At 40.1% G+C, this 13945-nt stretch overlaps 1 protein-coding gene across 7 annotated transcripts in view; it reads left to right on the plus strand.

Annotated features, from left to right (window-relative positions):
- Positions 1-13945, plus strand: part of Csnk1g1 (casein kinase 1 gamma 1) — a 116301-nt gene that overhangs the window by 19363 nt on the left and 82993 nt on the right. For 4 of the 7 annotated variants that reach the window (XM_050151886.1, XM_050151889.1, XM_050151888.1 and 1 more), the window contains exon 2: positions 11812-12207. The exons of 1 other annotated variant lie outside the window; for it this stretch is intronic. In XM_050151886.1, the coding sequence (XP_050007843.1) occupies positions 12027-12207 (181 nt within the window). In that variant the 5' untranslated portion in view covers positions 11812-12026. Of the gene's footprint in view, positions 1-11811; positions 12208-13945 lie in introns of those variants that run through there. 2 more of the 7 variants (XM_050151887.1, XM_050151890.1) reach the window with 2 other exon arrangements.

Raw genomic sequence — 13945 nt, forward strand, 5'->3', positions numbered from 1 at the left:
TTTTTTTTTTTTTTTTTCGAGACAGGGTTTCTCTGTGGCTTTGGAGCCTGTCCTGGCACTAGCTCTGTAGACCAGGCTGGTCTCGAACTCACAGAGATCCACCTGCCTCTGCCCACCTGCCTCTGCGCCACCATCGCCCGGCATTCCTGTTATTGTCTTAAACCACAGTAAAAATGTTCGATGTGCTGGCCACACTTTTAATCCCAGCACTTAGGAGGCAGAGATAGGTGAATCTCTGTGAGTTTGAGGCCATCCTGGTCTATATAACGAATCTAGGGCAGCCAGGGGTAGGTAAAGAGACCTTGTCTTAAAAAGCTAACATTGATTAATTAAATAAACCACAGTAGGACCAACAGAATTGAGATACAGAGGTTTTCATTCACATGGAAAGGGCTCAAGATAGGATACAGTATGGAATACATGATGTAGATAGGCCCTGTAGAATCCAGCATATTTGAGTTTTGAGGTTTTTTCTGTCATTTCTTAGCCATGTCCTATCAGACAACCTCTAAACTTTCTGTCATGTGTAAAGTAAGAAAAATTGTACTTCTTTAGAATAGTTTAGTCACACTTTATGTGTAGTGTCTGATATTCAGTAGGCACTGTGTTTTTATAAACCAAAAGCTGAGCGATGTGGATTAAATGCTAAGTTTTATAGTAGTTGAAGGTGGTTATAATTATGGAGCTTTCAAACCCATTTTAAAGTAGCTGTCAGTTTGGGGGATGGAACTCAATGGTAGTGTGTTTGTTTAACATGCATGAGGCCTTCCCTGGATTCCATCCCCAGAATTGTCCACAAGTAAAATCAATAATAACAGAACAACTGCATAACTTTTAAAGTAGTTGTGAATCCAGTTATCTATAATTTTAATTTGTTGCAGAAATTAAATTTATTTCTTATGATGCTGGGGCTGCAGAGATTTTTTGGTAAGCCATAAAGCGTGTGAATGTTACACTTTATGCAGTGTTAAGAGATAGAATATTTTGCTTGGTTTTTAGGTTAGAGCTGCCTTTTTATACCTCCTTCAATTGATATAGTACAGAGTGATTGTTACTGAAAAGAATGAAAGTTGCTGATCATACATATCTGTAAAGGAGAGAGACTGTGTCTGTAACTGCCTTCCAGAAAGGTGAAATGAGATTGAAGACCTTTTCATCATGCTCCATTCTTATTAAAATAAACTTTTATTTTGTTCTGTTACTACTTATTTATAAAAGATAATCACAGAAACAATATTTACTGTTCCTAAGTACCAAAATCTTTGAAAGGTCTTAACAATCCTTCCTTCCGTCCTGCATTAGTTCTCATGGTTCAGATACTTTTTGTGTGCAAAAGTTACCCTCCCAGCATATACTACAACACAGTGGTCTGCATGCAACAAACTTTATTTCTGTGTTAATTCAACAGCATTTTATTGACCTGAGGTTCATTTATAATCTTAGATCACAAGAGTTTGTGGTCTTAGGACAATCATACACTTCTTTTTTTTACAGCTTTTGATAATCAGTAAAGTGTTTTTAAGGCATAGTTATAAAAGGGGGCTGTTGAAACAGGCTGTCAGATACCCTTTTCCACATTTTTTTTATTTTAAAGAAGATATATTTAGTCTCATCCTTGGTGTTTTTTCTCTTTCTTTCTTTTTTTTTTTTTTTTTTTTTTTTTTTTTTTTTTTTTTTTTTTTTTTTTTTTTTTTTTTTTGATACAGAATCTCACTGTGTATCCCAGGCCTCAGGCTTTTAAAGTTCCTACAGGTGTGCAGCACATCAGGCTTTCACCCTTGTTTTGGCTTTAAAAACAACATCTTCCTTTTTAAAAATTTTATTATTTGTGGGCTCTTGGTGGCACATGCCTTTAAATCCTAGAACTTGGGAGGCAGAGCCAGGCAGATCTGATACCCTCTTCTAGCCTCTGCAAGCACCAGGCATACACACAGTGCACATCCATAACACCAAGGCACATCACTTACTCAAAAGAAATATTTTTCCCCTAAATTTTGTGTATATTGGTGTCTTGCCTACATGTATATCTGCATGGGAGTGTCAGAAGCCCTGGAGTTGGAGTAACAGGTATGAGCTGTCATGTGGGTGTCAAGAATTGGACCTTTGGAAAAACAGCCAGTGCTCTCAACCGCTGAGCCATCTCTCCAGCCTCCAAATATTATTTTTTAAAGCCAAGAGAAAGGAATAGCAATGCCATCAAATTTTTCCCCAGCCTAAACTTAGAAGATGAGTAAACCAACTAGAAAAACTATTTAAACAAGCAAATCAATTGAAGAACTGGGTAAGGAGGTAAACCCCTGTATTTTTAGTATTCAGGAGACTGGCAGGAGGATTGCTGTGAGTTTGAGGTCAGCCTGTACTACATAGTAATTTTTTGTCTGAAAAAGGTAAAACAGTGATGTGTGGTGGCCCCCACCTTTAATCCTAGCATTTGGAAGGGAGAGGCAGCTCTCTGTGAATTCAAGGCCACATATAGTACAAAGAGGGTTTGAAGACAGCCAAGGGTATGTAAAGAATACACTGTCTCAGGGGGAGAAAAAGCTCAGTGGTACAGTGCTTGACTTGTCTGCACAAAAGTTCTTGGTTCAGCCAGCGTTCAGTTCCTGGCTCTTTAACGAACGGGCTGATGAAATGGCTCAGTGGGTAACACCACCTGCCACCCAAGCCTGACAGCCTCAGTTCAATACCCAGAAACAATGTTAAAATAAATGGAAAGGACCAATTTCATGAAGTTGTCCTGTGACCTCCACACACATGCTATGGGATGGTATCCCACAAACATAGGTCATGTACATACGTACAGAAATAATTTCAATAAAAGCCATTTGTACTCACTACAAATGAGCTAAGGTATAGCATACTTGAAATCTCCACATTTGAAAGTTACCTCTGTGCTAGGGATGACATTTATTGTTACTTTTGGGGGTGGTGCATTTTAGAGACAGAATCTCATGAATCCTAGCCTGGACTTTCAACTCACTGTCTCACTGAAGATAACTGAACTGATTTTCCTACTTCCACCTAGCAAGTGCTGGCATTCCAGGTGTCTGCCACCATACCCACTTTTTATTCAGTTTGTGAACTTGAACAGGATCTCATATGTACTAGGAAAACACTCTAGCTATTAAGCTACACCCTCTTCCCTTGTCCTATATATAGATGGATCATATAGTATGTGAAATGTTTCTCAACAAACCATTTTTTTAAAGATAGAAATTTAACCCCATAAAGAAATTTTCCCATAAAAGAAATATATTTTAAACACACTACTCAAATAATGGGGCATGTTGAATTTGGGAAACAGAAGAAACTAAGTTGCTCAAGGAAGAGGATTAGGTTGTCCAGCAAAAACTTTGTGAATGTGTTTTTAAAACACTATATTGGTCAGGTGGTGGTGATACACGCCTTTAATCCTAGCACTTGGGAGGCAGAGACAGGTGGATCTCTTTGAGTTCGAGGCTAGCCTGGTCTACAGAGCAAGTTCCAGGACAGGCTCTAAAACGACAGAGAAACCCTGTCTCAAAAAAAAAAAAAAAAAAAAAAACAAACCCACAGGAAAAAAATACAAATAAATAAATAAAATTAAAATAAAACACTGTATCTGTATTTGGTTGTTGTTGTTTCAGAAGGACAGGTGGTGAGGGAGAATTGTCTGTATTCTGTCAATCATGTTATAAATAAAGCTGATTGGCCAGGCTGGAAATATAGGCAGCAAAACCAGATAGGAAGTAGAAATAATGTAATGAGAACAGGAGAATTCTGGGAAGGAGGAAGTTGATTCCTCCCACTCCTGCCTAGATCACCGAAGCAGCAGGATGTGATCTGCCCCACTGAAAAAGGTACTGCACCACATGGCTATCATAGATCAGAATAATGGGTCAATATAAGCTACCAGAGCTAATAAGAGGCTAGAGCAAATGGGCCAATCAGCTTTATAATTTATGGAGACCTATGTGTGATTTTCTTTGGGGCTAAACAGTTGTGGGGTACCAGGCGGTACAAAAACCCCAACAACAAGCAGGCCCCCATTCATGTTACAGATAGGTGTGAGGCCAGTGTACTTTTGGCTCAGTGGGTCTGAATGGGTGAGTAAGTGGTTGGCAAGAGTCCTTTGTTAGTGTAGCAGAAGGAAGAGAGCTCAAGCTTTGGGTTCTTCTGGCTGTATTGGACTGGCTGATGCAGCAGTGACCGTGTCTTCTCTCTTCCCTATGAAAAGCAATAATTACCTTTTTAGAAAGTAGGCACATTAAGGTTGAATTTACTCAAGAGGTGAGTACCCAGAGCTAATCATTTTTAAAGAATCTCAATGCTTCTTACAAGTTGATATCCTTTTAAGTCTATATGTCACTTTCTACTTAAATGGCCTCTCACTGCTTTCAGTGACTTTTAAAAAATATTGAATAATCACTCCTGCTACCTCTTCACCTTTCTTAAGATGATGCCCTCTCTACCTTGTTGATCTTCCTTTACCAAAAGCCTTTCATCTATAGGCTGGTAATGACTGTATCTGGATACTCTGTTTCTAGCTCACTATCAAAAGTGGTAACTTAGTGGGACTGAACAAAGTTCTTAGCATCACTATCAGATCCCTAGACCTTGTGCTTGGGATCAGACCCAAGGCTTTGTGCATGCTAGGCAGACCCTCCATACCGACCTATAGTAGTTCCAGCATCTTTCTTAAATTTATTATTCAGACTTAAATTATTTTGGCAATTAATTTAATTTACACCTTGATTTCAGCATTTGTTGTTCTTTTGTGTGCTTATTTGTGATGTCCCTTGTAAGCCCTAAGAACAGAACAACTGTAAATGTTGAGTTCACTGGTACACTAACAGTGACTATCCCAGTTTTAGGTACATAAAAGACACTTTGTAAATATTTGTTTAGTTAAGAATGTTTTGAATAGGGCTGGAGAGATTGCTCAGTGGTTAAGGACACAAACTGCTCTTTCAGAGGACCCGAATTTAGTACCCAGCACCCTTGTAAGGTAGCTCACAAGCAGCTGTAATTCCACCTCCAGGAGATCTAACACCTTCTTTGGCCTCTGCAGGCAGCTGGATGCACATGGACAAACTCCTACATGGATATATATTCTCTCTTTTTGGTTTTATTTGACAAGGTTTCTCTGTGCCTATAGATGAAGATGATAAGGCATGTTTTCTAGTATGCTTGAGACCTAGGACTTAATTCTCAAACATTCCAAGAAAGCAAATAAGTTAAGAAATAGAAAGTATTCTTGGTTTAGCTTCAAATGTATGTGACTTACTGTGACAGTAGATAGGAAATGATGACCAGGAGATGAGTGTTACAGCATGTCTTGTAATGGAAAAGTTCTGAGGAGAGGAAGAAGTTAGTTACAGTGAGAAAGAGTTCAGTAAAGCTTATTAAGTAGTTTGCCTTAGCCTCCTCATTGAGATGAGAAGGTGAATAGTTTTATAGACCTGTTTTACTAGTTTGGTAGTAGAAAACTGGGGAATTTTCATCTTACAATTAAAAAATGTCTCTGTGTGTGGTGTATGTCCGGATGGGGCACATGTGTATGTTAGCACTTGTTCCCATGAGTTTGGAGGCATGAGCCTGACATCATGAATCTCCCTTGATTGCTGTCCTCTGAATTCATTGAGGCAGGATATCTGAATTGAACCTAGACCTCTCCTTTCTGGCTAGTCTAGGGTATCCAGTTTACACTAAGGATCCCCATCTTCAGGCTTTCCGAGCATTGGAATTAAAGTGGTCTGCTTATGCACACTTGGCATTTGCGTGTGTGCTGAGAACCAGAACTCCTATCTCCATTTTTTCAGGGCAAGCACTTTATCCACTGACCTATCTTCACAGCCTCTTCATCGTAGAATTTGTATTTTATTAACAGATAAGATAATTTTTTTCTTAGCATCCCAGCACTGAGGAGGCAGAGGCAGGCAGATCTCTGAATTCAGGGCCAGCCTGGTCTACAGAGTGAGTTCCAGGACAGCCAGGGCTATTACATGGAGAAACCCAGTCTCAAAAAAAAAAATCAAATTTTTTTCTTAAAAATATTTGTGTGTATGTATGCTACACACCAAACATACACATGCACACACATCTGAGCAGGTATATGTGGAGGCCGGAAGAGTTTGTTGTATTCCCTAGAACTGGAGTGTTAATCAGTGTGGATGCTGTGAATAAAACTCAGGTCTGAGCCGGGTGGTGGTGACGCACGCCTTTAATCCCAGCACTTGGGAGGCAGAGGCAGGCGGATCTCTGTGAGTTCGAGGCCAGCCTGGTCTAAGAGCTAGTTCCAGGACAGGAACCAAAAAGCTACGGAGAAACCCTGTCTCGAAAATCAAAAAAAAAAAAAAAAAAAAAAAACAAACCTCAGGTCTGTTGAACAGCTGCAAGAGTCGTCAGCCCTGAGCTGTCTCTCCAGCCCAGGACAGACGTTTTCATTGCTGACAGGTCCACCAGGTCCAAGTGGCCCAGGCCGGTGGGTGGGTAGGTAGGTGATGAACAAGTTTTTGGTGGAGAAGTGTAAGAGAAGGAGAAGCGAGAGCAATCATGCACTGTGGGGAGAAGCAGAACTGAATACGCAATGGCAGTGACGAACAGACTGAGAAGGTTGGCTACACTGCCACTTGGGGCCATGCCTGAGGGCCATGCCACCACCATCGGGAGACATACAGATCTGAGTGGCCTGCACTGCCACCAAGCGCCATGGTGATGTCCAGGCCCAAGCTGTGGCCAAGGGCCATATCGAGGTCCACAGTCCTACTACAGCCAGGGTCAGGGTCCCCAGTGGCTTCAGCACTGGAAAGCTGGCCTGGCGCCTTGTCAGATACCTCAGCAAGAGAGCTGCCACCCCCAGCTGGCCCCAATGTTGTGGACCTGGGAGAGCTGTCCCCAACTCTTAATGGTCCTGGGAAAACTGAGGCCCAACACCACTGCAGAAGGTAATGCTGGCTCTACACCTCACCATATGTTGGGAAGAGCTGGCCCTTATGGCCTGGGCACAGAAGAGATGGCCCTGACCCTCACCTTGGAGGAGGAGTAGTCCCAGCGGAGGCCTGGACTGACCAACTCAGCTACTACCCAGGCCCACATTTAGTGCTTTGAATGGGCCCAACCCAGCTTGTAGGAATTGGAATTACAAATGATTGTGAGCTGCCATATGGGTACTGGGAACTGAACCTGGGCCATCTAGAAGAATTGTCAATGTCTTAACCATTGAGCCATCTCTCCAGTTTCTATTTTTTTTTTAATGAAATAAAGCTTTTTTTTTTTTTTTTAAATTATAGGAGTGGTGGCACACACCTTAAATCCTAACACTTGGGAGGCAGAGGCAGATCTGAGTTTGAGGCCAGTTTGGTCTGCACGATGAGTTCCAAAATAGCTAGAGCTACATAGACCTATCTCAAAAAAGAAAACCAATTGTATGTGGGGTATTCATGTTTGCACATGTGTAGAGTGTGCATGTGGAGGACAGAGGACAGCGTTAGGTATCCAGTCTGTCACTGAACCTGGAGCTTACATTTTAGCAAGCAGGTACTCAGGGTCCTCCTGTCACTGCCCTGCTTTTGCCATGGTTGGGGATCTTACCTCAGGTTCCCATGTTTGCACAACAGGAACTCTACCACGGAGGCAGCTTCCCAGTTGCAAATAGAAAAATTTAGATTCATTCTTTTTCTTGTAACTCTGTTCTTTTACAATCAATTGTTCGTTTTCTGATGTATTCTCTTGAACTTTTAAGAACATGAAGACATTTCCACAGAATGGTGTTTGTAAAAGGATTCAATATTTTTTTGGTTTTGATTTTTAGTAGGATCATAACTACATTTTACACTTCAGTTTCCAGCACCCACATCAGGTGGCTCAAAACTATAACCCCAGGGATCTGACACCCTTTCTAGCCTCTCAGTACATCTCCACACAAGGCATTCCCTCACACAGACACACGTGTACACATGCAGCTATGTCTGTGATCCATTTTGAGCTGAACTTTTAGGTGTTTTGCTTGGTTGTTTTTGGTATTTTTGACACACAGTGTCTTGCTATGTAGACCCAGCATGTCTCAAACTCATAGAGATATACCTACCTCTGCCTCCCAAGTGCTAGGACTAAAGGTATGCAACCCTACCCTTAGCTTGAGTTAAATTTTGAGAAAAGTATATGTCTACATTTAGAATGTGTGTGTTTGTGTGTGTATATGTGCCTGTGTGAGTATACTCATAGACACATTCATGAATGTGTATGGTTTTCCTAGAATTTCCTTTGCTCTTTTGTGAAAAACCAGTGCGTCCATATTGATAGCAGTCTATTTCCGGGCATCTATTTCTTTCATTTGTTTATCTCACCAGTACTGTAGTGTCTTGAGTACTAAAACTTCAAAATAACCTGTGAAATCTCTGTTTGCTTGAATTCAGGGCCTTGTGCATGTTAGTCAAGCTTTCTACCACTGAGCAACATGCATAGGCCTAGCTGAGTTGTTTTTTTTTTTTTTTTTAATGAAAGGAACTTTTTAAAGGCTTAATTTATTTTTGTGTGGATATGTCTTTGTGAGTGAGTGTATGTGCCAGAAGAGCCTTAAAAAAAAAAAGAGCTGGGCAGTGGTGGTACACATCTTTAATCTCAGCACTCGGGAGGCAGAGGCAGGTGAATCTCTGTGTTTGAAACCAGCCTGGTCTACAGAGCGAGTTCCAGGACAGCTAGGGCTACACAGAGAAACCTTGTCTCACCACCTCCAACAAAACAAAAAGAAAAACCAAAAGCCCTTGAAATTGAAATTAAGTGTAGGCTCTTGCCCTTTCTAGGTAAGCATTCTATGATTGATTTGTAATCCCCATCCCTGTAGCCCCCTCCCCCTTTAGAAGATTAAAATGTAATATTTAATGTTCACTTTGTATGGTATCCTCAACCTGATTGTTTTTATATTATCTACTAGTAACCGTGCACAAACCTTTCAAAAACATATTAGTGATGATAATCTGAAGGTAGAGGCATTAGCTGGATGTAGATATGGACCTTACATTCTATTAGTGTCCTGAAACAATGTAATAAAAGGAAAGAAAGTGGAGTTACCAGTCTCTAACGTACATATGCCTTCAACAATTAAGACATATCTATAGAAAGAACATCTTCAATTTTATTTTCCTTTTTTTTTCTGCATTGTTGTTTGAGAGATTTGGGTAAAAGGCAACTAGAGGATATTGGAAATGAACAGAAATAGGAAGTTGTTTCATATAGGAAATTGACTTATTTATGATTAGTATTCTCATGTTATTTTACAGTTTTAACACAAAACAAATAGAAAACAATAATATAAAATAAGCTTCTTTTAGGTAATGTTGTACTATAAGCATGTATCCTTGAATTGTCTATTGTGTATCTATGGTCAGCCTGCAGCTTTGTACCTGTGATTATATTGCTAGGGAATTAGAAATAGAAATCTTCTTTGGAAGCTCATGGTCTAGAAACCTTTGCCCTGTGATATACCAGTGATAACTGTTGTAAGCTGGTAGTTGCCAGGGCATGGTGTCATACATCTTTAGTTCCAGCACTGGGGAGGCAGAGGCAAGTGAAGCTTTAAGACCCTGCCTAAAAGGGGAATGGCACATTTTCTTTTTAAAAGCATATTAACAGTTGTTACACCATAATTGTCATACAGAAGACTCTGTCACCCAAAAAGGTGTGGAGATTTTCCCACCAACAAGTAAGCAATTCTTCAGAGACAGACATGGTCTTAGTGGGCCTGACACTGTCAATCTTCAGACTGCATCAGATCCTACAGGTTGAGCGCAAGTCCTTAAAATTGTCCTTCCCCGGAGATGAGGTTCTCCTTCTAAATCTGGTTTTGAGCAAAGTGAGCTTCCTTCTCCTTCGCTTCTGGATTTTTTGTTTTGAGTATCTCTCATGGAAACATTTTCTGGTTATCGAGGATGTTGTTACAAAGAGTGCAGGCAAAGGCGGTACGTAGGGGGTGTGTTGTAGGACTACCATGACTTCTCTGAGGAACCTCAGTGTCTACAGGGATCTGGCCCTTTGGTTATTGTGGAGACTTTATTGCATAGTCTTGATTGAAGGATGTAGAAATATGATTGGACTCAAAGGAGTATGATCTAATGCCCAATGGTAAGAAAGCCCCATGAAGCTTCTTGTTCATTTCCTCTGGACCTCTCTACGGCCTTCAGTCTTTCTGGGTAGGAGGCTGCTGTGGTGAATGTGGTATGAAGGGTGGTGGTCTTCTGATCTACCTGAATTTCTTTATGATCATTTTCAAGCCTGGGAAGATAAGAATATATTTTGATTTGTGTGTCTTAAATTGGGGAGGAGAAATTGTAGTTTTATGGTCTGCTTTGGGGAGGAAAGGGGGAAGATAACAGAATAAAGATAAGATAGAGGCTCTGTTTTTTGTTGTTGTTGTTTTTTTTTTTTAATGCTTATTCTGGTCATTTAGGAAGGAACTATGACTGTGTGAGTAATGAGCCAGGACATTAGACAAAACCAAAACATTTCATAATATCACAAGTGTATTACGTGTATTATCAAATACAGCAGTAAAATTACCTTATTGACAACTTTTGTGTTAGGCTCAGTTTTCACATCAGACACTAGACACTAAAAGGGATGCAGGTTAAGATGTTAGTTTTGTGACTTTATTTTTAGTTTGAGCTTCTACTCAAAATAAAAACAAATAAGTCTTTTTTTAAATGCAGCACGTCAGTCTTTGCCTCTTTTTTTTTTTTTTTTTTTCTAGACAAGGTTTCACTATGTAGCTATGGCTGTAACTTGCCTTGTAGATCAGATTGGCCTCAAGCTTATAGGGATCCTCCTGCCTCTGCCTCCAGAGGGCTGGAATTAAAGGTGTGCACAACGACTTACAGCTCACTTCCCTCTATAAAGCAGAGTTGGGGTTTTATAAGACACATTTTAATATCTGCTTAAGTTTAAGGGTTAAGAGAGGCACTTGGGGTGGACAGTGGTGGCGCATGCCTTTAATCCCAGCACTTGGGAGGCATAGCCAGGCAGATCTCTGTGAGTTCGAGGCCAGCCTGGTCTACAGAGCATCAAAACTACACAGAGAAACCCAGTCTCTAAAAACTAAAGCAGGTGGGAGAGAAGAAGGGAAGGAGGGAGGTACTTGGAGAGAAACAGTACCAGAAAGTGTGGGGTTCTCTGAGAGACTGTTGCCAGTTTGTACATTTTGAATTGCATGACTGCTGCCATTGCTTGGTAAGTGGTAAGTGGAGGGAAGAACAACATTGACCAGCATCATTTTTAGTACGTTCTAAACTAATTTTAAGAGGAGAGCTTTGAATTAAATTGTCTACGGTCTATTTAACTCAGCTTTAACTTCCTGATAAATACCTTGTTACACAGTGATTTAAGAAAACAATTTAAGAAAATATTTTTCTTTTTGGTTATGTGGACATCATTAAAAGAGATGTTTCATGTTAAATACTTTTGTGTTTCCTTAGCTTTCTGGTTTGCAGTTTCCTTAGCTTGTGTTAACTCATAAGTAACTAATCTAGCTGGCTAACATGTTAAAAGATATAAAACCAAAATTATTTTAGGGAGCTTTGACGATCGCTGTGCTTTACTCTGAATAGAGTCCATTCCTAGTGAATGAGTTTCTCAGTTTACTTTAAAATGTAGTTGGTTGTTTTTTGTTTTTTTTTTTTTTTCTGGGCACATGCCTTTAGGCTTAGCACCCAAGAGGCAGAGGCAGGCAGATATCTGCGAGTTTAAGGCTAGGACAGTCAGGGCTACACAGAGAAATTTTTATCTCAAGCTCCCTCTCCCAACTAGTTTTTTAACTGTATTTTTCTGTATTTTATACAGGTTACAAAATGTCCTCCTATGCTTGAAATCTATAGACTACATGTTCTTCAAGAACTAAGCCGTGGTTTTTCATCTTCTGGAAGTACACATAAGCATAAATATGATGCCAAAACTCATTTTCATTCTCTGACTGCAGTTGATTTGGACATACTTCTGTGTTGAAGAGAAGTATACACACTGAGGACATCATTGTTCAGAGACTGTCGTGTAGGATCATGGACCATTCTAACAGGGAGAAAGATGAAAGACAGCGGACAACTAAAACCATGGCACAAAGGAATACACACTGTTCCCGACCATCTGGTACCTCAGCATCCTCTGGAGTTCTCATGGTGGGACCCAACTTCAGGGTTGGCAAGAAGATAGGGTGTGGGAACTTCGGAGAGCTCAGATTAGGTGAGATTTTGGTTATTTCTGTCACTTCTAGTAACAACAACAACAATAGCTACTCTCTCTGTTGTGTTTCAAGATAAGCAGGTGATGCTTTAGTGGGAACTTTCTCTTAAGTAGGACTTACTAGCATAAGAAATAAGGATTTTGCAAAGGGAATTATAGTTATTATTAGTCATGGTGCTATTATCCAAGGCTTCCTTTATGTGTGATAGGATTTTTTTTTTCATTTCTTTTAAATATTTATTTATTATGTATACAATATTCTGTCTGTGTGTATGTCTGCAGACCAGAAGAGGGCACCAGACCTTGTTACAGATGGTTGTGAGCCACCATGTGGTTGCCGGGAACTGAACTCATGACCTCTGGAAGAGCAAGCAATGAATGCTCTTAACCACTGAGCCATCTCTCCAGCCCGTGTGATAGGATTTTTAATTTTCCATTAAGTTAGACTATGTCTTTATTAATGTTTAAAATGTTTTTAAAGTTTATTTTACGAGTATTTTTATTATAGGTTTTTCAAGACAGGGTTTCCCTGTGTAGCTCTGGCTGTCCTGGAACTCCCTCTTTAAGCCCGGCTGTCCTGGAACTCAGAACTTCTGCCTCCCGAGTGCTGGATTAAAGGTGTACACCACCACTGCCTCAGCTTAATCTTCAAAACAAACAAACAAACAAAAAACTTTAGTTTTATGTATGTTTATTTGTCTATGTGAGTATAGTCTGTGTGCGTGCAGGTACCCAAAGAGGCCAGAAGAGCGCATTAGATTCCATGGAGCTAGAGTTACAGGTAGTTGTAAGCCACGTTATGTGAGTGCTGACAAGGAAACTAGCATCCTCTGGAACAGCGTAAGCACTCTTAACTGTTGAGCCATTTCTCCAGCCCCTAAATAATTGTCTAAGCTCTGGATTATTACAAAAATCCATCGTAAGAAGCTTTGACTTTTGGGCCACTGTGAGAGTAGGAACATGGGATAATTTTTTTAAACCTCTGCTACTTTTGATGATTCTACAAAAGAAAACAAATTTTTTATGACGATGATTATCTTTTTCTTTTTTAAATAATTTAATTTATTTTTTGTACATTGGTGTTTTGCCTGCATGGATATCAGTGGGAGGGTATTGGGTTCCATAGAACTGGAGTTACAGATAGTTGTGAGCTCCCATGTGGGTGCTGAGAATTGAACCTGAGTCCTCTGGAAGAGGAGCCAATACTCTTAACCACTGAGCCATCTCCCCAGTTCCTGATTATCTTTCTCAATCCTTAGAGAAACATCACTATCCTAGCTGTATATCTCCAGGTACAGAATTGAATCAGAAGAAGCTAGGAATGAATTTATTCTTAATTATAGAAGGCTAGCAACTTGGAATTGAACTGTACCAGGATAATAAAAAGGCCTTCATATTTAGAGATGTGTTCATGTTTGGGTTAGCCAAGCCACTTGCTGAGAATAGAAGATGTGTAATTTCACATTATATGCCTTTCTAGCAACTACTCAGTTGCTTCAACAATGAGTGTTGCAAATATTCATTCATTTGGTGACTTAACTGCTTTTGTTAGATATGTTGTGGATTAAACGTCTACAAAATTACCTCTGAAAGACAGTTTCTAAAGCACAAACTTGTGAATTCTCAGAGCCAAAATGGCTCGATTTCTATGAAGACCAAGAAAGACTGTAGTTAGTGGAAGTTTGTCAGTGCCCTCTCTGGCCTCCTCAGGCACATGTATGCATGTGGTATACATAAA

The sequence above is a fragment of the Alexandromys fortis genome, unplaced genomic scaffold, assembly GCF_014885135.2.
Source record: "Alexandromys fortis isolate MF-2015 unplaced genomic scaffold, M_Fortis_MF-2015_v1.1 scaffold_70, whole genome shotgun sequence".
Classification (NCBI taxonomy): Eukaryota; Metazoa; Chordata; class Mammalia; order Rodentia; family Cricetidae; genus Alexandromys; species Alexandromys fortis.